This window comes from Falco naumanni, chromosome 14 (assembly GCF_017639655.2).
Source record: "Falco naumanni isolate bFalNau1 chromosome 14, bFalNau1.pat, whole genome shotgun sequence".
NCBI lineage: Eukaryota > Metazoa > Chordata > Aves > Falconiformes > Falconidae > Falco > Falco naumanni.
Window position 1 is genome coordinate 12,325,390 of NC_054067.1, and position 23,148 is coordinate 12,348,537.

At 53.4% G+C, this 23,148-nt stretch overlaps 2 protein-coding genes across 6 annotated transcripts; both read right to left on the minus strand.

Moving 5' to 3' along the window:
- Positions 1-378: 378 nt before the first annotated feature.
- On the minus strand, positions 379-9,962 carry CNGA2 (cyclic nucleotide gated channel subunit alpha 2). The gene is made up of 6 exons (XM_040614335.1): positions 7,670-9,962; positions 7,357-7,467; positions 6,666-6,836; positions 4,221-4,328; positions 3,690-3,796; positions 379-3,018 (listed from the first exon to the last, which is right to left on the minus strand). The coding sequence occupies exons 1-6, from the start codon at positions 7,780-7,782 to the stop codon at positions 1,595-1,597; spliced, it is 2,034 nt and encodes a 677-aa protein (XP_040470269.1). The 5' UTR covers positions 7,783-9,962; the 3' UTR covers positions 379-1,594.
- Positions 9,963-10,827: 865 nt separating this feature from the next.
- Positions 10,828-22,806, minus strand: FATE1 (fetal and adult testis expressed 1). 5 transcript variants are annotated; one of them, XM_040614329.1, is made up of 8 exons: positions 22,268-22,346; positions 19,418-19,514; positions 18,814-19,044; positions 18,092-18,246; positions 17,213-17,301; positions 16,252-16,413; positions 13,535-13,613; positions 10,828-13,088 (listed from the first exon to the last, which is right to left on the minus strand). In XM_040614329.1, exons 2-8 carry the CDS (start codon positions 19,437-19,439, stop codon positions 12,957-12,959), a joined length of 870 nt encoding a protein of 289 aa, XP_040470263.1. In that variant the 5' UTR covers positions 19,440-19,514; positions 22,268-22,346; the 3' UTR covers positions 10,828-12,956. The 5 variants fall into 5 exon arrangements, with proteins under 5 accessions (XP_040470263.1, XP_040470262.1, XP_040470265.1 ...); XM_040614328.1 differs by lacking the exons at positions 19,418-19,514; positions 22,268-22,346 and adding an exon at positions 22,639-22,806; XM_040614331.1 differs by lacking the exons at positions 19,418-19,514; positions 22,268-22,346 and adding an exon at positions 22,524-22,632.
- Between the last annotated feature and the right edge of the window lie 342 nt (positions 22,807-23,148).

Genomic DNA, 23,148 nt, shown 5'->3' on the forward strand with positions numbered 1-23,148 from the left:
GCCCACAGACCCAGTGGCTGGGAGCAGGAGGTCCCAGATACCTACCCACAGATCAGAGCAAGCTATGCAACAGAAGCAAGAAATAAGGTTGCATCCCCCAGTGCCAGCACCTGCACAGCACCATTAGGCATGGGTGGGATTATTGCTTGTGCTGAGGCTGCCGTTGCTTGCAGGGTATTGGTGCCTTCCCTGCACAGCACCCCTCACCAAGCAGCTGCTGACACTGCGGAGCCCACAGAGCTTTGTGGCGCGTGTGATGGTGCCACAGTTTCACCCTTGCACACGTGTCCCCGTGGCTCTGCCATTCATTTCTCCTTCAGAAGGCAACTGGCCGGCAAAGCCCCAAAACTCCTACTGAGTACAAGAAAACCTCCTGCCTAAGAAAATAAATGTGTTCTGTATTCTCTCCGAGCTACCCACAGCAAAGCAAATACAGGCACAGTTGGGTCCCACCACTGCTCTGTTCCTTAAAAATGTGTCATTTCAGTCAAACCCTTCCTGGCACATCTGGCTGTCATTAGGTAGAGGAGAGGGACAGCTACTGTCTTTCTTCTGCACATAGCACAACAGGTGCTGTCGGGCCAGTGAGCCATGGTCTTTACCTCTGTATGGATGTCTCAGATGACAAATACAGTAGCCCAAATGGAAATCATGCTGCCTCTGCAGTGGGAGGGCTTGGGGACCATCCCCCAGGAAGGTGCAGTGCTCAGGGTACTGAGCCACCCACACCAGGTGCCATCTGACAACATCAAACAGAGCAGAAGGGAGAAGAGAGGCAGGCAGGAGGACAGCAGCTGCCTGCCCTTGCAGCTAGATTTCCAGCCTCAGTGTGGACAGTAGAGGTGACCTAGGTAGTGACAATGACCCAGACAAGCCTCTCCATCTGCAGACATAAGAGGCAAAGACTGGGCTGTCTTAGTTGAGTGTTGGTATCTTGCAAGTAAGGAGTCTCTTGGTGCAGGCTGGGTGTCTGCAGACAGTCAGTGGAGACCGTTTACTTAAAATGAGTTATAAAGGCTGAACCAAAAATACATTTGTTAAATATGTGGCTTGAGTTTTGGTGCCTCTCATTGGGGTGGTTTTGTTATCTGCGAGGGATCCGGCATCTTCCAAAGCCTGTCTCCTCCTTGGTCCCTGTACGGATGGGTAGGTGGCACATGGCAGGCTCTGTCCACCATGACTCTGCATCTCTCCAACATAGATGGGAGGCCAGCGTGTCCAGGTATCCCTCCCCGTAAGGTTCACGTCCCACCTTCTATTAAGGCAACTAGGAGGAAAGAGGCGTGATGGGCACAGAACTTTTGCAGAAGCTGGAAGGAAATGTTAGCAGTGGCATTAGCCATTGTCCTCTTTTTAGTGATCCAAGTCCAAGATCTCAGACCAAGGCAATGAGAACAGGGACAGGCCAGAAGAAGAGCTGGGACAATCACCTGATTTGGAGCCATTTCAGAAGCTGCCATCAAAGCAGTGGCAGCAGCAATGCTAAGGACCTGAGAGAAGTCCCTGCCAAGGCAGCCACAGGATCTGCCTTGTGAAATAGCAAACACTGTCTCAGCACAAGACCAGACATCACCTAGCTGGCCTCTGCACCCTCTCATTTCATCCCACCAGGTAAAGCTTTCTCCTTATCCTCAAGCGAACTGTCTGAGCTATCAGAGAAGAAGTCCTCCAAATCCTGCTGCCTCATCTTGGACTCTAGAAGAGTGATGCGCTGCTTGAGCTTCATCTGGGCATTGTTGTATTCTGTCAGAAGCCGGCCAAAGCGGGCGTGCAGTGTGTCCAGGTTCAAGGCCAGCCTGTCCAGCTTCTCCTCCACGCTCTTCCCTTCTGCACTTGCCTCTGCAGCTGACTCATCCAGCAGACCTTCCTTGATCAGGATCTCCCGGCCACGCTCCTCCAAGACCTTTTTGGCATCAGGATACTCTGTGACAGCTTCCATAAGATCTTCCTTTGACAGGCAGAAGAGATCAGAGTAGCCCAGGCTACGGATGTTGGCTGTACGCCTGTTGCCCATTTTGCTACCTTTAATGTTGATGATGCTGATCTCACCAAAGCAGCCTCCTGCAGTGAGCAAAGCATACTGTGTTATTCCATCATCTGCCACCACAGCCAGCTTCCCCTCCTTGATAATGTACATCTCTTTCCCAATGTCTCCTTTCCGGCAAACGTAATCCCCTGGGCTGAACACCTGAGGGTGAAGCTTCAGCACCAGCTCCACCAGTAGACCTGCCTCACAGTCCTGGAAAATCCTCACCTTCTTCAGTGTCTCCAGGTGAACGTTGATGGCAATCTCTGCCCTTAACTTATCAGGGAGATTCTTGAGGACTTCCCGTTCATCCACTGCTTTCTTGTTGGTCCACAGGTAGTCAAACCACTTGATGACTTTGGTTTCCATGTCTTTGCTCACCTTGCGAAACTGCATGTAGTGTTTGATGGCATCAATTTTTGCCTGGAATTCTGCCCTGGTGGCATTCATGTTGGATATCATGGATCCCACATTCCCCACAATGGTGGCAAAGATGAGGACACCGATGAGAAAATCAAAGATCACGAAGAGGTACTCTTCATCACGCACAGGGGGAGGGGTCTCTCCGATGGTAGTCAAAGTCAACGTAGACCAGTAGAGACAGTAGACATACTCCCGGGTCAGATACCCATATTCAGGGTCTGTGATGTTGGGATAGACCCAGGTGTCCTCTCCAAAGCCTATGGCCTTGGAAATGGCATAATAAATGCAGGCATTCCAGTGGATGATGACCAGGATGTAAAGAACCAAATTGCTAATGCGGAAGATGTTGGGGTGGCTGGTTCTGGTCTCAGTCCTATCAAAGAACTCAAACATGCGGGAGAAGTGCAGCAGTCTGTTGAAACGCAATTCAGGGCAGTGCAATCCCACAGCAAAGTATGCCAGGTCTGTGGGCAAGATGGAGAGAACATCCAGCTTGAATTGTAAGGTGTAGATGTAGTTATCCCGTAACTTCTTCAGGTCCTTAACCAGGAGGCCCTGCTCCAAGAAACCTAACAGGGAAGCAAATGACAAAGTTAGCTTGGCTTATGTTCAGCTCTTCTGCAGGCTTTGTAAGCACTTCTGAGAAACGTTTTATGGCATGCCATGCACATGTGTGCATATATACACAGGGTCATCCAAATATTACCAGTTCTACCTGATCTACTCAGTTTACAAGCTTTTGCCCCTACTCAAGCAAAAGCCACCGAAAGATACCACTTAGGGATTTAGTCTGTTGCCACAAAGAAAGGGGGACACAAAGGTTTTCATCCTCCAGATCATGAATTATTGCAGTTCTGACAGAAAACATACAGCCACATGCTGCATTCCTAGAACTTTAAATTCTGCCTTTTCCCATGTAGATAATTCAGTAGCTGAACTGATGCAAAATCAGACACACAGACCTTCAACTACACCCGAATACTAATAGTAACACAAGTAATTTTGTACAATTATTCAAAGCTGAAGTTGAAAGCTGGGATGATTAATCTTTCAATCTGAAACTTACTCCATTTCTCAGATCTTTTAATTAGATTCCTTCTCTGCAGACCGCTTCGTAGTAGTGAGTGCCAAGGTAGACAAAACCCCCCTTCTACTGGAGGTGCAGATTAAGTCTCTCCCTTGCAGCTCATCTCCACTTTTAGGGATTAAAGCAAAGCAACTCACAAGCCAGCATGCTTACCCGTGTGCAGGTGTATCACTATGTCCCCAACGTAGATACAGTCTGAGATGTAGTCTAACACCAGCCAGAGGACAACATAGGTTTTTTGCAGGTCACTGAAGCAAGCCCTGGTGGAAGGTCATAAAATAGGGTGGTGAAACCAACAAATCTCCATACCATCTCCAGCTGTTACAGCTAGCCGATTCTGAGGCTCCTAACTTTGCAACAGAGCTTAGCCACTTGCCCCTTTTCTCCTAGAAATTAAAACTCCCTTCTCTGAAAAGTCTGCCCTCCCTGGACCTAGGTAAAGCAACATCCTGAAATGACCTCCCTAATGCACCTTGCAGCTTGACCCTGAAATCATGGTCCTTTCCAGATGGATGCTCTGCCTTTGCACCGCAGAAGTCACAATGATAGGAGGGATTCCTTTCCTTTAGGTTCCCACCAGCCCCAACACCACCAGTTGTCAGTTGTCTGACCCTGGCAGAGCCACGGCAACCAGGTGAGTAGGAGGATTAGAGGAGACAGGGACCCTACAACCTCCCAGCTCACCTGGCTATGAGCAAGCACCAGTTATAGAGGACAGGAACTGCAATGACAACCAGCCAACGGTAATACCAGTCCCCTGCAGGGTCCACCACAAAGATCTGCCATTTCTTCCTGGAAACAGAGAGAAGCCAGAGCTAGCAATGTATGAAAAAAGGGCTAAACATAGAAAATAGGGTTGAAAGGAACCATCCCAGCCGTATCCTTCATCCCTTGCACTAGACTGGCTCAAACATAGCTGCAGCTTGAGTGTCAGTCTGGAAGCTAAAACCAAACCCAGCAGCACTGAGCAAAAATACCCATCGCCATCTAAGCTCCTTTATCCCTTAAACTGAGCTCAGTAATGTACCAGAAGAGGAAACTGTAGGATGGTAAGGCAAAGCAGGTGGCCTACGTGCACACAGCACCCCAGTGGCAGAGCCAGAAACAGATGTATGCAAGACTGCGATCAGAAAACTTCTTGTTACATGACATTGCCTCTTGCAGATGAGGTATGGATTGGTGCCAGACAGATCTTAAGAGATTAATTAGAGCAGGAAGGAAAGTGTGCTGCAGATCAGCAGGAACACCAGGAGGGGATGCCCAGGCCCCAGCACAGAGACCCAGGGGGCAGCTGGCATTGCATGGCTGCAGTCACCATGCTGCTCGCAGCTGCCTGCTCAGTGCTGGGTCCAGCCTTTGAACTGCTCCCAAGTGTTTGATCCTGCTCGTCTTGGGACTCCGAGATAAGATGTGCGCATTCCAGTCCCCAGATCTCACTGGAGAAGCCAGGGAAGAGAAACTGTGTAGCAGGGCTGATAGACCGAGCTGCTGCAGCCTGGTGGGGCAAAACTCCCTCTCCCACTTCCAGATTTTGAACGTGGAAAACTCTCTCCAGTGACAGGAGAAAAACAACCCACTTGCCAACAGATTCCCCATGCCGACCCCCACTGCTTCTGACAGCTTCTAAAGCAGAACCTCTGCCTTGAAGTCTCCTTCCCCAGCAGCACAGGCAGCAGCACCCATGGTGGCCAGAACGTAGGGACTTGCATGCGGCGCAAAGCCAGCAGTGGTCCTCCGCACTCACTCTGATCACAGCCATAGACAAAGAGATGGTCCAACCTTCCCACTAGAAGCGTTTATCTTTTGCTCAGAAAGTGGGATTTCAATGTTTTTTTGAGAAAGGGACTCTTTGCTCCCTGGCACATACAGCACCGACCCACCTGCGGCTAGCCAGTACCCTTGTAACATCTGCAAGCACTAATAACCTTAATAACAATGTTAATCACATTGGTAATTTTAGCTTTAAAACACCAGTGCTGCCCATGGCAGGTGGCCAGATTTACTGACATCACACTGACAGCAGGGTCAGGGTTGGAAAACCAGGGCTCTGGGTTAACCCAGGAAGAGGGAATAATTATCTCTTCCCCAAGGCTTTGCATCCAAGCCTGCAACCATGGAGTCTCCCAGGGCTGTTAACAGCAGCTCACGTTTGCAATTACCAGACCTGGGTCCTTTCTTACCTGTGGAGGTGAGGACCTAGAAAACAGCAGAAGTTACTACCATCTCCCCAGGAACCCGGTGGCACCGAGCAGCCCTTTCACAGCACACCTCAGCCGCCCCCGGTAATTAACAAGCTCCCCTTAACCTCGCAGGGCAGAATGCTTTTTTCTATGACTAGTAAAGACCCAGATACAAGGCTCAGATATTTTTCCTCTACAGAAAACAATTATTTCCTTAGTGTTTTAATTACCAGGTATAATGGTAGGGTCCAGAGTAGTCTGTGAGCTTTGCCCTTTCATTAGCCAGCAGAAAAAAAGCCAGGTTATTGCTTTTCACCCAGAGTGTGAGCTGAGGAGATGAAAGGGCTGGATTTGAAAGAGCCTTTCCAGAATGCTGCTGTCACAGCGTCTGCAACTGGGGGGGCATGGGCAGCAAACACACTCCTGCATCTCCCTTCATCCTGCAGATTACGAATGAGACTGGCAAATCCCAAGTGTTTGTGCTTGCTGTGGTCTCCTGGGTGGCAACTCCACACCCCTTGGCTTGACCCCAGCTCCTCGTATGCACAGGCTGAAGGTACATCTCTTCACAGACCCAGGGCTGCCTCCAAACACCAGCCCTAGTGCTGAACTGCTGTGAAAACGGGGAGGTCTGCTAGCTGCCACGAGCCACACAATGTGTGTTACCTACCAGGGGAGAGAAAACCGCACTGGTGAGGCACAGGCCAGGTCTTTTCCGTAGGGACAGACTACCAGATCCTATGTGCCTGCACAACACCCGGCAAAGCCAGGCTGGCTGCCAGGACAAGGGCTGGAGAGGCCAGGGAGGACTCTTCCCACCACTGCATCCTACCTCCCTCTTTTCCATCCCCATCTACCTCCATTAGCCATCACTGCCAGGAGCCCCCTAGCACCACGCACAGCTGATCTCCAGCCAAGGACAGCTGGGGGCACAGGAAAGGGACCCTACTTTTTGTTTTCCTCTTCGGTCTCCTCGTCCTCTAGACCATTACCAGCACCTGCAGCCACTGTCTGGAGCTCAGGACCCTGGAAGCGCTCAAGGAAGGGGTCTGGCCTTTGCTGCTCCTCCTGCAAGCTCTTGCTGGCCCAGTTCCTCAGCACCAGCACCAGCCGGACTATCCTGGATTGGGAAGAGAGGCAGAATCAGGAGGTGTCTGCAGAGCAAAGAGAAAGCAAAAGCTTGAGAGCAGGCAGAGGGGCTACAGATGAGAAGACAACTCTCACAACTCCCTTTCAAGCCCAAACATTTCCTTTCCCCCCCCCCCCCTTGTAGTGGTGGTGTGGGACCAAGAATATACAAGCAAAAGAGCCCACCCTGGCAGAGTCTCACAGCTTCTTCCCCAATCCTGCGGCCGTGCCTGCAGGGACATGAGGAATGTGTGGGTGACTGGGGCAGGGTGAAACTGCCTGTGAGGGAAAGGAGTGAGCCGTCCCAGGGCCCCAGAGGTGATGAAGCTGCCCCCTCCCACAGCCCTCTTCGTGGGCACTGAGGCAAGCAGAGCAGCATTCACAGATGCCAGTCCCTGCAACCCCTGTATGCCATGCAGCAGGAGGGGATCCTGACCCCACACAAGTCCCCAGTGTCAAAGCCAGGCACAAAGGGCTCAGGCTCACCCTGGGCCAGCAGCATGTGCAGGTACCTGGCCAAAGCTCCCCTGCCTTGGAAAGCAGAGGCAGCCGGCTGCTCCCTGCCATCCAGGGGAGCTTCTCTCCACAGCTCTGAGGAGGTGTCATCCTGAGTCAAGCAGGTTCTGCAGCGAGGAAAAGAGGGGGTCACAGCCATACCATGCCATCGAGGCACTTGCCCACAGCCAGACAAACTGGAGGAAGCAGGCAGCTGAGGTTTGGCATCGCAGCCCTGCCCACACCAGGTCTCGGCAGACACACAGAGATGACCCTCCCCTCCCCTGCCCCACTACTGCCTCCCTCACCCAAACCAGGAACCAGCCTGACCTCCTGGTGCTGAGCTGCATCCTCTCTGTGTCACCCTCCACTTGGGCTTGGGTGGATGGGCAGGGGTGGCAGTTGGCTGGTGAGCTGTGCAGAGCATTACTCTTGGCCATCATCCTCCATGTGTGGAGACCACAGGCACACACCCTGCCCCAGAGACCTGCAAAGAGCAGAAGACAGCCACAGGAAGAGCCGTGCAGGACACATTATGTGGTCTGAACTGAGAGATACAGCACAGCATGGGAAGAGAGGTTCAAACTCTATGGGATGCGCCCACCCCATGTTTTCCACCACCAGCCATCACTGATGCTGTATTAAGAGTCTTGCAGAGCATTTCACCCTCCCCGATAGATCCCACATCTGCCCATGGCTCATGAAAGATGCTCTCCTCATCATTCAGGCTCCTCGGCCATTGCTGGGACAACAGCATCCCCAGCCAGCTGTGCCATAACAAGCTCTCAGCACCACTGCCTGCCCAAGGACAAGAAAATAGTCTCATAAGGAACGCAAATGCAAGGCCAGCCCGGGCAGGGAGAAGCTGTCATGCAGCAGCACGGGGTAGACTTTGCATGTACGAGGGCATTTGCACCCAAGCAACCGCCCTCCTTCTCCAGGGCACTGCAACCTGCTGGTGGTCTGCCCAGCAAGCTCCACCTCTCATCACTGCAGAAATTTCTGCTCTGGAAATAAAGGTTTGCTATTTAAAAAGAGCCTTGCTGAGCTTCTTGCTGGCAGGAGCTACTAACTGGCTTCAAAAAGCAGCAGACAAGACCCAGCATTAATACGTGGTGCTTGCTGTGAAGCTGTTAAGTGTGGGATTTAACTGGGGTTTGTTTATCTAAAAAGCCAGAGGTGCCCATGGGGATTGCCCAGCCCCAGCACCACATGCAGCCCTCACTTCTGCTGCACCCTAGTACAGACCACACCGTGCAAAAGCACCTGACAGGCACACAGACTTGACATGCACAGACACAAAGGCACACAGGCATTGCTCAGCCCTCCCTAGACCACGTATTCCCACCCTGGCCACCCTGCCTGCTTCCCCCAGGGCACAGGACGCTCTCTATACCCACAATGCATGGATAAGGCAAAAGCACGCTTGTGCTCTCCCATGGTGCAGCCCACGGCCAGGGCTCTGCTTGGGGGAAGGCAACACCTCGTACACCTCTGCCAACATGCACAAAGACTACATCCACGCTGCATGCACAGGGACAGCCACACACACCCGGGAGAGCCACCTCCCTGGGGCAGCGGAGCCGCTGCCAAGAAGCCACCACTGTCCACTTACGAGCCTGGCGTCCCCCGAAGCCTTCAACACTTGGCTGCTGCCTAGCGCAGGCTAGAGGGGTGGCTGGGGAGCGTCCCTCCCCAGGAGCCTCCTGGGCTGTCTCCAGAGCAGTCAGGCTTTCACAAGGTGTGTTGAGCTGCAAAGCAAAGCTAGCACAAGCGGACCGGCCTGCCCTCCTGCCCTTCGTCCCTGCCCAAGCAGAGAAGCAGGCAGGTGGCCAGGCAGCGCGCTGGCAGTGGCAGAGGGGCCTCCGCAGCACACAGGGAGGATGCACACACGCGTGTGCATCTCGTCACTACAGCACGCCCATCCCCTGAGCATCCTCGATGCCCTGAACAGCAAGGCGCACTTCAGAGGAGTTAATAGCAGCCAGCTTTGTGTCTGGGGGATGAAAGAGGAGGAGGAAAATGTGCTGCTCAGGGATGCTCCATTTCCCTACCCATGAATCCCCTTCTCCCCCTGCCACCTCCTGGGTAACCAGAGGGACCCTAGACATCTCTCAAGGCAGACCATGGCTGGAGATCTCAGCCATCCTGAGCAGCTCTAGGTCCAGTGGCTCTTGAGTCCCCAGCACACGTTGGGAAGGGTCACTGCCCACCCAGGGACAGGTACAGCCAGGTTCAGGTCCCCGAACACAAGGGTATGCGCTGGGATTGCCTCCAGGGCCATCTGCTTCTGCTCCCCTCCCAGCCCTCTGCCCCAGGGAAAACAAAGCTGGAGACTATTTCCCTGCTTCACAGGCTGCACCACAGCTACTGCTATGATGGGAAATTTGCAGAAGCAGCCACATTTTAACACCCTCCCATCCAGTTACCTCTTCTCACGTTCAGGGAGGAGGCCCAGTGGGCTGCCACTCTGGAGTGCCGGTGAAGAGAGCTGCAGAGTTTGAAGATGATCATGAAATGCATCTTTCACCAGTTTCTGTGCTTGTGTTTTGTTCACAAAGCCATTCTAATAACGAGTTAGCAAAAAGTTTTGCATCCTCAAGGCAAGAAGGAAGAGGTTAATTTTTACCCCCTTCCTCCAGCAGTGGCTGAGGCTGGATCAGTCCCTAATGTGCACATGGAGTTCTGTACCACGTGCAGGGCTGATCTGAAAGCACCAGCACCAGGAGTCCCTTCGCTATCAAAGGTTCACCTTTCCTTCTCTCAAAGCCTTAAATCCCACCTGTTCTGATCTCACTGAAAACCTGGACAGCAGGGAGCCTGCAGGAAGAAATAGAATTTTTGCAGCCTTGGCCAGGGCTGCTGGCAGTGGCAGCGGGTGCTTCCCCGGTGAGCACCCATCAGCAAGGGATGCATCACCCTGCTCTTGTCCCCACACCACACACCGCAGCATTGGGGACAGCTCACAGACCAGGACCAGCAGCAGCACGTGTCTCCCTGCCAGCTCTCCTTTTGCTCCCTGCCTGCAGCTGCCTTCAAAAGCGACACGGGAACTCCAGGAGCTGCTCCCTCAACCACCGTAGTGCACCAAGACACTTTGTTTTCCACGTCGTTGTGGCAGTGACCCTAGGAGACACCCAGCCCTGCCACACATGATGCCCTGGGACAAAGAAGAGCCAGGAGGAGGAGGAGGCAGGGAAGAGAGAAAGAAAATAAATAAAAGCATAGAACCGCAACAGGGACAGCATTAACCAGAAATTCTCCTCCAGATCCCCCCAGCCAGAGCAGCTAGCATGCATGTTTTACACCAGTGGGCCAAACAGCCTGTAGCTCTAGTGATGTCAGAAATCCAGTGGCTGATTAAATAAGCATGCATGGCTGAGATATACAGCACCAGGTCAGAGTCCCACTGCCAAGGGAATAAACCTTACCTGTCCTCATCCATTGGGATACCAGGATAAGACTCCACAATTCATAGAAGAAACACATCCAGAACACACGGAGTTTATTAAAATATGCATTTTATAGGTCAGTGTGTCCAGATTTATACCAGGATTTATGCTTTACATAAAAATCATATTGTATCCTCTTCAACCTGCCAATAATTAAGCTGTGAGAATACATACAGTTTGATCACCCCCCCCTCCAAACATCTTCAATCCACACTTGAAGGTGGTGTGACCCCCAATGGGTCAGCCCTTTTTACCCTAAAATACAGCTCAAAATAATAATAATAATAATAATAATAATAATAATAAACCCAACAACAAAACACCACAAGCTTCCTCCAAAACATGTTTGCAGCTCTCAGACAAGAAAAAACAGCCAAATGATTTACCTGCTTTCCTGGCATGAGTCACCCAGCAGCAGCGCCCTTATACAGACCTGTTGTGTAAGGACCGCTGGTAACCCTGACCACATCCCTGAGCCACAAGCCACAGGACCCCCCCCCCTTGCACCAGTGCTCCCACCCCTTACACACACCCTGCCACAGCACACCAAGTCCACCACACCATCCTGGTCTACAATAAATGTCAGTGCTCTCCTCAGCGAAGCTATCAGCCACAGGTTCAGACCTGCAATTACTTGTGGGACAGTTACTTATTAGTCAATGTCCAGCTGCCAGATTTACAGTCACTGATGCTTGATGCGGTTGCAGGCAGAAAACACCCAAGCATCCATGTCTATAAATAAGCTCTTGGGATATCTGGGTGACCTGTAGATCCAGCTACAATTATTTATAGGTGGAACAGAGAGGTCCTGTTAAGCCATGCCAAAACCTGCCCCTGAGCCTGCAGGCACAACTCCAGCAGAGGTTCTGGGTGAACTACCAAAAGCATCTCAAAGGCACCTCGGATCCAAGAATTACCTAAACTCCACAGAACGGAAGAAATGGCAAAGCTGTTGAATTGGGCTTGTTTTTAGCTAAAGAGCATCTGGGCCAAGAATTCCCCTCACCTGAGTTCTTGCACCATCACTGAAGTTACAGCTTGGCAGCAGACCTGGGAGCAATCCTGCCCTCTGGCACTGGCAACGTAACAAATATCTACTGCTGCCCAAGTGGGCAATTTTCCATGGCCTGTCTGGTGCTATCACTGTTGGTACAAGGTCTTATAATCTGGAGAGTCACTGTGGGGAGGTTTCCTATTTAAATCTCTCTGGGAAAGAGCCAAGCTCTCAGATAAGACCAGACCTCAGCAATGCTCTTACAGTCACTTTGGATCTGAACATTTGCAAATCTGCTGCTGAACAGCCTCGAGCAGGATGGGAGCCGAGGAGACAGTGGCACAGCAGCAGCTGCAGGGATGGGGGCTCCTGGCTCTTCCAGCTCCATACCTCCATAGCAGGGGCTAAGGCATGGGAGAACTGGCAGTACCACCTCCACCTAAGAGCAGTTGTGCAAGGAAGAAAGAACCCACCAGCAGTTTAAATCAACTACTCTGCAGAAGCTTTTGGGGTTGAGGATATGGAACAGACCACACCAGTTGGCTGAGGATTTTTATGGGGTCAGAATTGAGTTGTCCAAGTCAGGATGTGGTCAGGGAACTGGGCCCACCACAGTCTAGGACTTAACAGGACCCCATGTCTGCAAATACCCAACCTTGGGTTTTCATCTCATCTGGAAGAAAGCCCAAGGGCCAGAGGGTCTCCCATTGCTTTCCACAGGACAGACACCTCCGTAGCAGCCACCAGTTTCTTGTGAGACCCGGGCTCTTCACAGCAGCTTCCCACGCAGGCACTCACCCCATCAAACATATAAGGCGGTTGCTGGAGTACACACAGCATTTCCAGCCACAGCCCAGCCCTGGGACTCTGATTGCTGGGACATACTCCTTGTACACCACCTCTCCCTGATACACGTCTCTAGCTGCTGTGGCACAAGGTCCAGCTCCACCATTTCCCTCACCCACCTCCAGTGCTAGAGCATGGGGACAGATGGCACCTTCACTGTAAGCGGGGCCTAAAGGACACAGATCCCCAAGGGCCTACAGTGCAAAAAGCAGGTCAAGTTGCTAAGAAACATATTTTTACTGTTTGCAAGTACATGAGCAAGGATCCTCTCCCTGCCCTCACCCACCCTGCCAGGGTTGGGCAGGGGAGGTCAGGGCATGGAAAGTCATCTCCTCAGCCAGAGCCACGTGTTGATGAGGCAGGCGGAGATCATCACAGAGTAGACCAGGGCCTCCTTCTGCCGCCAGGCATTGCACTGCTCCTCCAACACACGGAGCCTCCCTGAGATCTTCATCAACTGCAAGAGAAACAGCGGGACTGCTGTCAGCCTGCAGCAAAGTGCAGGAAGGACACTGGCTGCATCCTAGAGACATGGGACAGCAAGGGATGGAGGGAAGGGAGCTGCCATCTCCTTCAGGTCCTCCTTTTCTAGAGCAGCAGCTATCTTGCGTGGGAGAACTAGAAGCACTACCTCAGGTCCTGAGAAGATGCTTCAGGAAAAGATCCTTCCCATTAGAAGAGCATGTGAGCCCTTTATTGCCAGCAGGTGAAGCCCTACAGCCCCGCAGGGTAGGGGCTTGATGGGTCAACACACATATAAGTTCTCCCCTGCTTCTCCACCTGCAGCATCAGCCAGGACTAGGCTTGGCAACACCAGCCTGAGCAACAGACCCCTGGAGCCTACTCACCCACCCTCCTGTGGCTTTCCCAGGAAACATTTCCAGCCCTTCACCCCCATCTCACCTGCTTCCTCATTGCTGCCATCTCAGCCACCCCGACCTCCTCCAAGGCGCTCTCTGGAGCTGGGCCAGCCTCCTGGGAGCTGGGGAAGAAAAACAGATGCAGGCTGACAAATACTGCTCGAGAGGTGCAGCTGCCTTCCCGCACCCGCGGCACTGCCACCGGGAGCTGAGCCATGCAGGCAGCGCGTGCGTGCCCAGGATGTGCTGCCTCGATGCAGCGTCAGGAGAGAGGAAAAAGCATCTGCACAGCATCTACTCATCTCTTCTTAACCCCCCATCATGCATAATTACACCCCTCCACCATGCGTCACACAGTGATGACAACAAAACATACAGCACATGCCATGACAGAAAACAGGGAAAACGCATGCTTGTATTTCTTTAGAGGTCCAACAGAGAGAAAACATATTTACCGAGTATCCATTCTCTATAGTCAGAGGAATTCATTGAGGGTTGGATAAATCACCTTTAGAGCCAGTCAGGTAAATACGTATCACAGGGCCAATGCCGAAATGGAGGGATGATCTCATTTACACCAGCAGGTGAGCATCCCGCTGCTGGGAGGCGGCCATCAGCTGGGGGGAACTATCTGAGCAAGTGCATCAGCCAGCAGAAAAGGGTCCTGTGTTTGCCGAGACAAGGTTTTGTTCCTCTCCAGTATTCTCCAGATACCACAAACTCACTTTCCCCAACCCACCAACAAAAAAGGTATCGCTTCTTGCTCTTATAGCAGATTTTACCCACAACTTGAAATGTAAACAAGCAACCCAAGCATGCACCACTTTCTTCGATCCCTGGAAACACAGAGGCCACCATCGGGATTAGCTGCTGCACTGGCAGAGGCAACACAGACCACAGATCTCCAGGGCATCCCCTAGAGATGCAGCCTTGCTGCAGGGCCCACAGCGCTGAGCTACAGTGAGAAAAATAAAAATTGCCCCATTCGGTCTGTTGTTCCTATCATCATAGCCCAGCCCTACATCGGTTCTTCTATAACCAAAACTCCCCTCTGCACACAGACAACTCACACAGGCACTCGCTGACACCGTATGGGTTAATCGGTGTCTGACACGGCTCCTTCGGAGACCTTGGGGAAGGAGAGGGTATTTATTCCTGTTTGCAACATGACGTTGATCTCGCTGAAGACAAGCCAGAACAGCATGGGGAGATTCAGTGAATCTCTCACTGAAAATACATTTGCGAGATAATACCTCCACGCAGAGCAGCTGCAGTGTAAAATGAAAGTAACAACAGAAAGAAAATCCAATTTCCCCCAGCACAGAGCCATTAAAAAAGGACATATCCTGCAGCTTTTGACTGAAAAATCTGTTGATGCAGGTGAACACCCCTTAGAGTACAGGCTAGAAATTACCTTCCAATGATTCATACCCTTCAAGAGGTCACGGTCAGGCAAATATTCCAGTCTCTGTCCTAGATCATACTTTCTTTACTAAAATTTCAGGACAAAAAAAAGTCAGCTCAGTGATTTTTTTAATTTTTATTGTTGCATAGGGGTACGAAGTTGCCCTGTTGAAGAGATACTATATGCATCTGAAGTACCAAGAAGAGGCACTGCAAGGTGGCTGGCTTCAAAGGGAGATGGAGACCTGGGGAGAGGCCCAGGACTCACCCCACTGCATTACAGCAGCTCCACAAGCTACCACCTCTCATGGTACCGTGGCCTAAACCTCCTCTGCTGCTGATGGGAGAAGGTCTTACATAGCCACTAACCAGACCTGCTAGCATGTCCAGGCTTCACTACAAGAAAATAATTAAAAAAAAACAAAAAAACCCGCTAGCTGAAGACAGTCAGCCTACTATGGTTAACAGCAGGGACACCACAGGCAGAAGCCAGCTCTGCTGCCAGCTGGGGAGGGAAGGTAGGATGTGCCACTGAGGGAACCGAAGATGGATGCTCACTCTCCTCCCTTTCTGCCTGGAGGCTTTGCTCAAGGAGAATTAGAAGTATGTGGATGTTCCTCCAGGTACTCGGCAGCCTTTGAGCAGTGGGGACACCTTAAGGCTATAAGTTGTCTTTGAATGTGTTAAATTGACTCCACTTGCACACATAAGGGCACGGTAGAGATAGTTGCTCCAGCACATCTGGAGAGGCTCAAGTTCATTGCATACCTGCTCCAGTGAGCACGTGGCCATACTGGCCCCAGGCCAGCGGCATCAGCTACAAGATGAGTGTCTTGGTGGAGTCAGTTCGTGGAAAATGTTAATTAAGATCAACCAAGACACAGCCAAGGGTACTGGGAGCCTGAAGGAGAAGGTGTCTCAGGGACAGGACCTGGGTCAGGCTGTCTTTTCTAGATTTTGATTCCCTTCACACATTTCTCTCCATCGAGCTATCAAGGCATGCATAAAAATTAGCACTTGCTTAGCAGTGAAGAGCAGCTGAGATCCCAGCAACATCACAGACGGTGTTAGACCCCTCAGGGTGCCCAGGGGACCGGTGTTAAGCTAAGCAGGAGAAACCAGCTGGGCTGGGTTAGCAGGATGCACCCAGGCTGGCTGCACCAAGCACTCCTGGGCCAGGCACCCAGAGCTGCTGGACAGGACAGGCGAGAGCGAGAGCCTGGGACAGGCGTGCAGCCTGCTCCTGCACTGCGCAGCCTGCGGGTCACAGAGCTCGTGCCTGGCTCACGCCGTAGCGAGGCAAAGGCAAGTCCCTGCAGAATGACAGGGAGGTGGCTCAACAGAAGCCGAAGTCACCTGGATGGCACTGAGCCTTGCAGAGAGTCCCAGACACGGTGGAAGAGCACCTGGCCCAGGAGGTACATGGTCCTGAAGATGTTCTGCATGGAGTAGATCCTGCCCATCTCCGTAAGGACAGGGAGAGGGGCACTGCGCACAGGCGGGGGGCACGCATCCAGCCTGGGGTGCACAACAGAATCATGCCTGTTATTTCCTAGCCTCGTACAACACAGGCATAGCCTGGCGTTTGGCAGTGCCCTTTATCCCTTCAGCAGCTCCAAGCACCTTTGGACAATGCCATCAGCACCCAGACCACTGTGTTACCAGGTGGGAGAACCCCTCCAGTGGCCCCCAGGCTCAGAGGCAGTTGCCCAACTCCTCCAAAGCCAACCGTGGCTCTGTGATAACCAGAGCTTTACCAGCTGCTCTCACGGGGGTTGAAGGTGGCAGCTTTCCTGCCACCCAGGACAACTGTAGGCTTCTAGGGAGAACGGTGGCTCTGCTGTGGGATTACTTTAGAGACAATTTATCCACTGGGAAGACTCTGGAGACCAAGGCCATGAGCAGAGGATCACTATCACCACGCTACTGCTCACAAGCTACACTCAAACAGCTGAAAAGCAAGTGTGTGCTCTTAGCCCACCCTGTCCGCAAGGTACCACAGGTTTCAACAACGCTTGCAGAAACCCACTTAAGCCCTGGTGCCTCCTTTGCCAGTGGTCACCTGCCCGTAGCCTGCAGCACTCTGCCATATCACCCTGGGAGCCAATGCAGCGCCTTTAATGCTGCCTCACACAAACCCCTCTGACACTGGAAATCACGTTCCTCTTCTGCAAGAGTAGGACTTGCCAGGCGTTGTCTTGCCCCAATCTGGATACACCCCACCTCGGGGCATCAACACCAGAGAGCATCAAAGCAGCACAGATGACAGGAGATGCTGATCCCCACCCGCCCCAGACAGTTCTGGGTTTGTGCTCACCGCTCGTGGTGCTGGCCTGGGCTGTGCAAGGCCAGCTGGGCACAGTCATTTGGAGTCCTCTCCCGCCGTGACCTGCTGCTGTGGTGGCCCTGTTGGCACCAAATATAACCCCATTAGCTCAGAGACCTGGCACAGGGTGAGACCAGCTCGGTGCCCTGTGTGATCTGCAGTGTCAGGAGCCCATCAGCATGGGGAAAGCAGTCAGTGGTGGGAGCATTACATGAGCCCCGAAGCTGGTGACCTGATGCTGGAGCGGGTGAGGAGACGTGCTTGGAGCAGGGCGAGGGTCACCAGCAAGGAGCCTGCTGATATGATCTCTATTCAGATCAGAGATCCTGAACCTAACGCATCCGGGAACAGCTCCTGAATCCAAGCAAGGTGAAAGCACTTGAGAAGGCAGACCGGCAGCTCCAGCACCCAAAACCAGCCTTTGCTGCCCATGTCAGGGGCCTCTCTTAAAATTAGCTTCACACAAAGTTAAAAATCTGCTTTCAACTCTAACACCAGCACCCTTTATGCTGCAATGATGAAACAGCTCCACCTCGTACTTCATCCATGAGAAAAAGTGGATGAAAGGGACTTCAAAAGCAGCAGAAAGAGGTTATAGGGGGACTGCACCTACCCCAGTCTAACTCCTGCTTGCAAAACGCAGTAGGAGAGCTGGCTGAATCGATGCCCCAGCATGCAGGTGTATCTTGGTTATGGGACCGAAAGAGATCCCACCACCCCTACCCCCTTGCTCCTAGAACCTCCTAGGGAAGGCAGCACTCTGGAGGGTGAATTCTGGCCTGGCATGATAACAGACCTCTGGAGAAACCCAATGCTGGGGTTGCTCCCCTTTCCCACCACAGGCAACCCTGTCCACTCTCAATACAGTACCAATCGTTTGCGTTTCTGGGAGCTTGATCTGTTGGCTACATGCAGAAAAGGGAGCTCCTCGAGGTGGGTGGGCTGCCCAGAGGCATCCGGGGACATGTGCACCACAACAGAGGGGACCTTCTTCTGCAGGTTGGGCCTCAAACCAGCATCTGTTTCTACAGAGAGAAGACAGGGAAGAATTAAGCCGACCTGAATGCCCTCAGGACAGGAGAGAAGAGGGAACCACCCATGCAGGGGAGCCAATCCTATGTCTAGCACTTAGATGTACATCAAAAGCCATGTCCTGCAGGTGTGAGCAGCGGGACAGCCCAGAGAGACACGGACTGGAAAGCAACCAGACACACTGCTCCAGGAAAGTGAAGCTTCGGAGCTGTTTTTCAAAGAGACAGGGCCATATGTCTCTGCATCCCAAAGCAGGGAGCCTATCAAAGGCCAAAAGGGAACTCTAAGAGATGTGGAATGAGATGCCTCTATATTTTCTCCTCACCTTTTGGAACTAAAAACCCTCCTGCCTTCTGTTGGCCACCTTTGCCCACCTCTCCCCAGGCATCTCTTCACCATCCTGGGCTACCTTCTAGAAGAAAGGTGACTACAATATCTGCCCCTATCCTCTTCTCTTGCAAAGCAGAACACTGGGGGCTTCATAAAGGGATTGTACTCCCTAGGATGTTGTAGCACCCCACCAACCTTCAGCCACCCCAAAAGACAACCCAGGACATTACCTGCAAGAGAAATCCTATCAGGGATGTGCATCTGAAAGGAAGGGGAGCCATCCTCTGTCACTGGCTCCTCGTCCACAGGGCTGAGGCTGTCTGCTACCTTCAGCCTGTTGGGAACCTGCATCCTTTGATTGATGGCTTCTGTGAAGAGCAGGTCACAGCGGGCTCGGTTCAGGTCCAGTCCCCAAAGTGGCCACATCTTTTCAGTTGACTTGCTCAGATTGCTTGCACACCCTGGGGTTTCACACAGAGGAAAAGAAAGCTGAGTGAAAGTGGTAGCAAGCATCTCTTGCAAACTGGCACCCGCACAGGGACACCACGTGCTGTAAGACAGCTACAATACAGGCAGAAACAACCCGAAAGACAGACACCGTCGGGGTTGTCCCAGAGAATGGGGTGTCCCACTAAGCCCAGCTGGTAAGGGCAAGGGTGTGGGGCCACTGCAGGTGGGAACTCCTGCCCAGTAGGGTGAGAAAAGAGAAAATTCCTGTGTGTCCTGGGAGCAAAGCATGAGCTTAGCCCCTGTTGTCTCAACTGACAGCAAGGACAGGACAATAGTTCAGCACACTTGCGTGAGAAAAGTTGTTCAGTATACCCCAAAACCTACCGGAAAAAAAATTATTTTCCATCCAGAAGTAAAGGTTTTTTTGAGGGCTGGGAGCACATTTTTGTGTTCATAAACCTTCACGGAAAAATGGGGTTTTCTAAAAACAAAACACACTTTTTTGTGATAATATTCCAGGTTACACAGGAAAAGCTAAGCACTAAACTCTTTCTGCAGATACATCCACCACGGTATTCCCCAGGGCCATACCCCATTCCCCACCCAATCCGGCACTCATGTCCTCCATCCATCATCCACATCAAGCTGAACATGATGGACTTTGCCCTGAGCAGAGCTGCCAAATGCTGAACCATCGTCCCAGAGGGGAAGGTAAAGCACACGTCAGCTCCTCCAGGTCAGTGCCAGCTTGGCTCTCCTCCACAAGGAGACTGGCACTGAGGATGGTCCCAGTCCCCAGCTCTCGCTGCTCCTGGGGGCATCTGGCAGCAGGAGCAGGACATGGGACGCAGACACTATCTGGGGCTTTGCAGCTGCTCAGGGCGCACAATTGCCCTGTGCCTCAGCTTCCCCTTTGCCACATCCCAGGGCTTTGAGAAGTGCTCTGGGGCCACAAGGTCCCAACACTTTCACTGAGCGATGCAAGCAGAGGGTAATAAACAGATTTTTGGGAGAGAAGCCCCAGAAAACACCCTCCTGGCTCCCAGCATATGCACTCCTTATTCTTTCTCAAAAAGCTGCAGCAGAAGAGAAAAACCCAACAAGCAAGGCTGGCAGATCCCAGCCTGACCCAACATCCCAGAAATGCCACATGCATGCATGAACCCCCTGCACCCTCCTTGCTGTCACCCTGTGAGCTCGTCATGCCCCAAAAGGTTCCCCCTTTGCTTCAGGTGAAAATCTCCACCATAAGAGCAGCCACCTGCTCCAGCACAGGCCAAACAGCCGGAGAAAGGAGAGATCTTCCTCTTCAGAGCTCAAGGCAGGGGAAATGAGAGGAGGCAAGGGAGCGGGAGCGCGCAGGGGCCCTGCCTTCTTTGATCATGTCCAGGAACTATATTTAGCAGCCAGGTCTCTGACGCTGCGTTTCCAGCCCACCAGGCTGCTCCCAACTGGCTGCAGCCACGGCTGCCCACCGCCACCCTCGCTGCTGCAGCTTCTCAGGGTGCTTGGAGCCTCTCGCCTGCCCCAGCCCCCTGCCACCCCCTGGGATATCACCCAGGGGAGAGGAGCAGAGGGAAATCCCTGGGGAGCGGCGCCACTCCTGAAGCCCAAAGGGCCATGGGAGACGCAGCCCCCAAGCCACGGATCCCCCAGCCAGGCCCTGTAACTCCAGGTACACCAGGGCAGCCAAACAGGTTCATGTGGCAATAACCAGCACTTCCAGTGATCACCTGATCACCTACCTCACGCTGCTCCCTCCTCTCTATCATTTAAACCCTTTTAATTAAAGAGACAGAAATGTGCCCAGCATCAGCTGCAGCAGTTTCCTGGTTCCAGCTGTGCAGAGACGAGATCCCCATCTCTGCAGCCGGGTCTGCCCCAGCAGTGCTGCTGCAGATGTGGAGTGCAGGGGCACAGCAGCCCCCGGCTGCCCCACACCTTCTCCACCAGCTTGCCCAGACCCAACACTGGCACAGGTGACACCAACCCATGGGTGTCACAACACACACACACCTCCTGCTTCTCCCCCAAATCTTGAAGAAAGTGGATTTTTGCAGGAACCTTCCACTCAGGAGTGGGGCAATAAGTCCTGGGAAAGTCACAAAGTGGCTTCAGTCCCACAAGAGAAACCTGCATCAGAGACCCAGCCTCACAGACCGCAACCACGGAGACCACTGGGTTTCTCTTTCACCTTCTTGGTGCCTTAGAGGAGCAAACACCCTGTGTTGCTTTCTCAGCCTGCTCTCTGGGAAAGCAGCATATATTAATAACGATAAATCTGGAGAGGGCAGACGGGTTCATTTTCTGATCACCTGCGAAGCTGCTGCAGCTCCCAAAGAGCAGAGGGATGGGATGGGAGTGAGAGGCAGGCTCTGAGAGCTATTAACTAAAGGGGAAAAAAATTGGCTGTCAAAACCCATAAGAACAAAATGCTTAAGTGGCTGGATTTCCTCCTTTAACTTTCTCCAGGGCTTTTTCCAGCTATTGCCAAGCAACCCCCCCTTGCCAGCGGAAGAAGACTGCTTCTGAGCCTCTGCTTTGGCACTTCTCCTTGCATTTGCAGTGACAGGGAATTTCCAGCTCACTAAGCCTGTGAGTAGGTTTAAGTCCTGCCAGCGAGGAAGACCTGCCCTGGGGAGGGAAACCCCACAGCCTCCCTCCCTGCATCCCTCCCCAGCCCGGGATGCTCCATACAAGGCAGGCAGGGGTACCCAGCACCCCCCCGCCTCACCGCTCAGGATGGGGTGCTGGCATGAGCAGCCTTCTGCTAGAGGAGCTGACCTCGCTCACAGTTTTGGGGGTCGGGCTTGGGGCTGTCCCTTGTCACAGCAGAGGGGGGCCCAAACAAGGCGGGGAATGGGGTTTGTCCCCGGCTCGGGTGCGGCAGCCCGCCACGGCCAAGCCGCGGAGCGCAGGCGGCCCCGCAGAGCCGGGGTGACCCCGCTGCGCCCCCCGAGCCTCGGCTCAGGGATGCGCCGAGGGACGAAGGGCTCCGGGGGTCCCAGTCACGGCTCCAGCTCCGAGCACCGCGGAGGGCTGAGAAACTCGGGCCGTGGGTGAGAGGAGGCGGCCACGGACGGCAGCGGGGCGGGGAGGGGGGGGGCTCCCGTGCCCTCCCAGGGGCGGCTGCCCGCCCCTCGCCCCCCAGGGCCGCTGCCCGCAGAGCCCCGTCCCGTCCCCGGCACCCACCAGCTTTGCGGCTCGCAAAGGGGGGAGCGGGGAACCACTTACTGTTCTTTGCAGTCCGAGGCAACTGCCGGACCTGTAAACAGCCGCGCCCGCTGCCAGCCGGGCGGGGGGGGCGGGGGGGGACAGCCCGGCCCGGCCCCTATGCAGCCCGCCCCCCCCGGCAGCCCGCCCCCCCGCCGCTCTTAAAGCCGCAGCCGAGGTAATTAACGAGCCGCCGCTCATCAGCGCGGCGCCTGCCCGGGAGCAGCCGGCTCCCCCAGCCCCCCCCCACCCGCAGGTTATCGCGGAAGTAGTTTACCGGAGCGAAAGGATTGCTCTTGCCAGGGGCGAAACCGGGGAGGGGGGATGCAAACCCAGGGGCTTCACCGGGGGGGTGTCCCTGTGCCCACGGGTATCTGCAAGGCAAAACCAACCCACGCTGCAAGGTGGGGGCTCAGCCCAGCTCCTTCGGCACCCCAGCGCTGCTGCCCATGGCTCATGTGTCCCCATGCCACCGCCCGAGCCCGGCTGGCAGCGGGACGGCAGCCATCCAAGTGCCAAGCTGTGCCAGAGCAAATCTCTGCTCAGTGGAGAATGGAGGCCGCGGCGATAAAGTGATCCGTTTGGGATGAACGACAGTTTTAAACACTTCTGAATGGGGACAGAGTCCAAGACCTGACCGTAAAATCTGGTTTTGAAAGGGCTTAAAATAAATCCCATGCTGCCCTGGTCTTGCTATTTAAAGGGGATTATCTAAGAGGTTTAGGAGCATACAGAGGAACAGCAAGACAACTTGTGCACCTAAATCCCCTCAAAGACCTTAGGAAATCCCTCTGCGTCACCTACCAGCTGGTCAGGGCTCACAGGACTCTCGCCGAGAGTTGTACCAAGTGCCCAGGGAAGTCAAAAGCTCGTGTCGGATGCGTGGGGTGCACTCCCAGTGC

Bases quoted from the DNA above. Each gene is read 5' to 3' on its own strand.
- CNGA2 (XM_040614335.1), bottom strand. From the start codon at position 7,782: ATGATGGCCAAGAGTAATGCTCTGCACAGCTCACCAGCCAACTGCCAC. The intron at 6,837-7,356 runs GTACCTGCACAT...TTCCCAATCCAG, and splicing joins GGCAGGGGAGCTTTGGCCAG to GATAGTCCGGCTGGTGCTGG. The intron at 4,329-6,665 runs GTAGGGTCCCTT...CTCTGTTTCCAG, and splicing joins ACCGAAGAGGAAAACAAAAA to GAAGAAATGGCAGATCTTTG.
- FATE1 (XM_040614328.1), bottom strand. From the start codon at position 22,714: ATGGGGACACATGAGCCATGGGCAGCAGCGCTGGGGTGCCGAAGGAGC. The intron at 17,302-18,091 runs GTACTGTATTGA...TGGTGCCAACAG, and splicing joins CCCAGAAACGCAAACGATTG to GGCCACCACAGCAGCAGGTC. The intron at 13,089-13,534 runs GTGAGATGGGGG...TTTCTCTTGCAG, and splicing joins TGGCAGCAATGAGGAAGCAG to TTGATGAAGATCTCAGGGAG.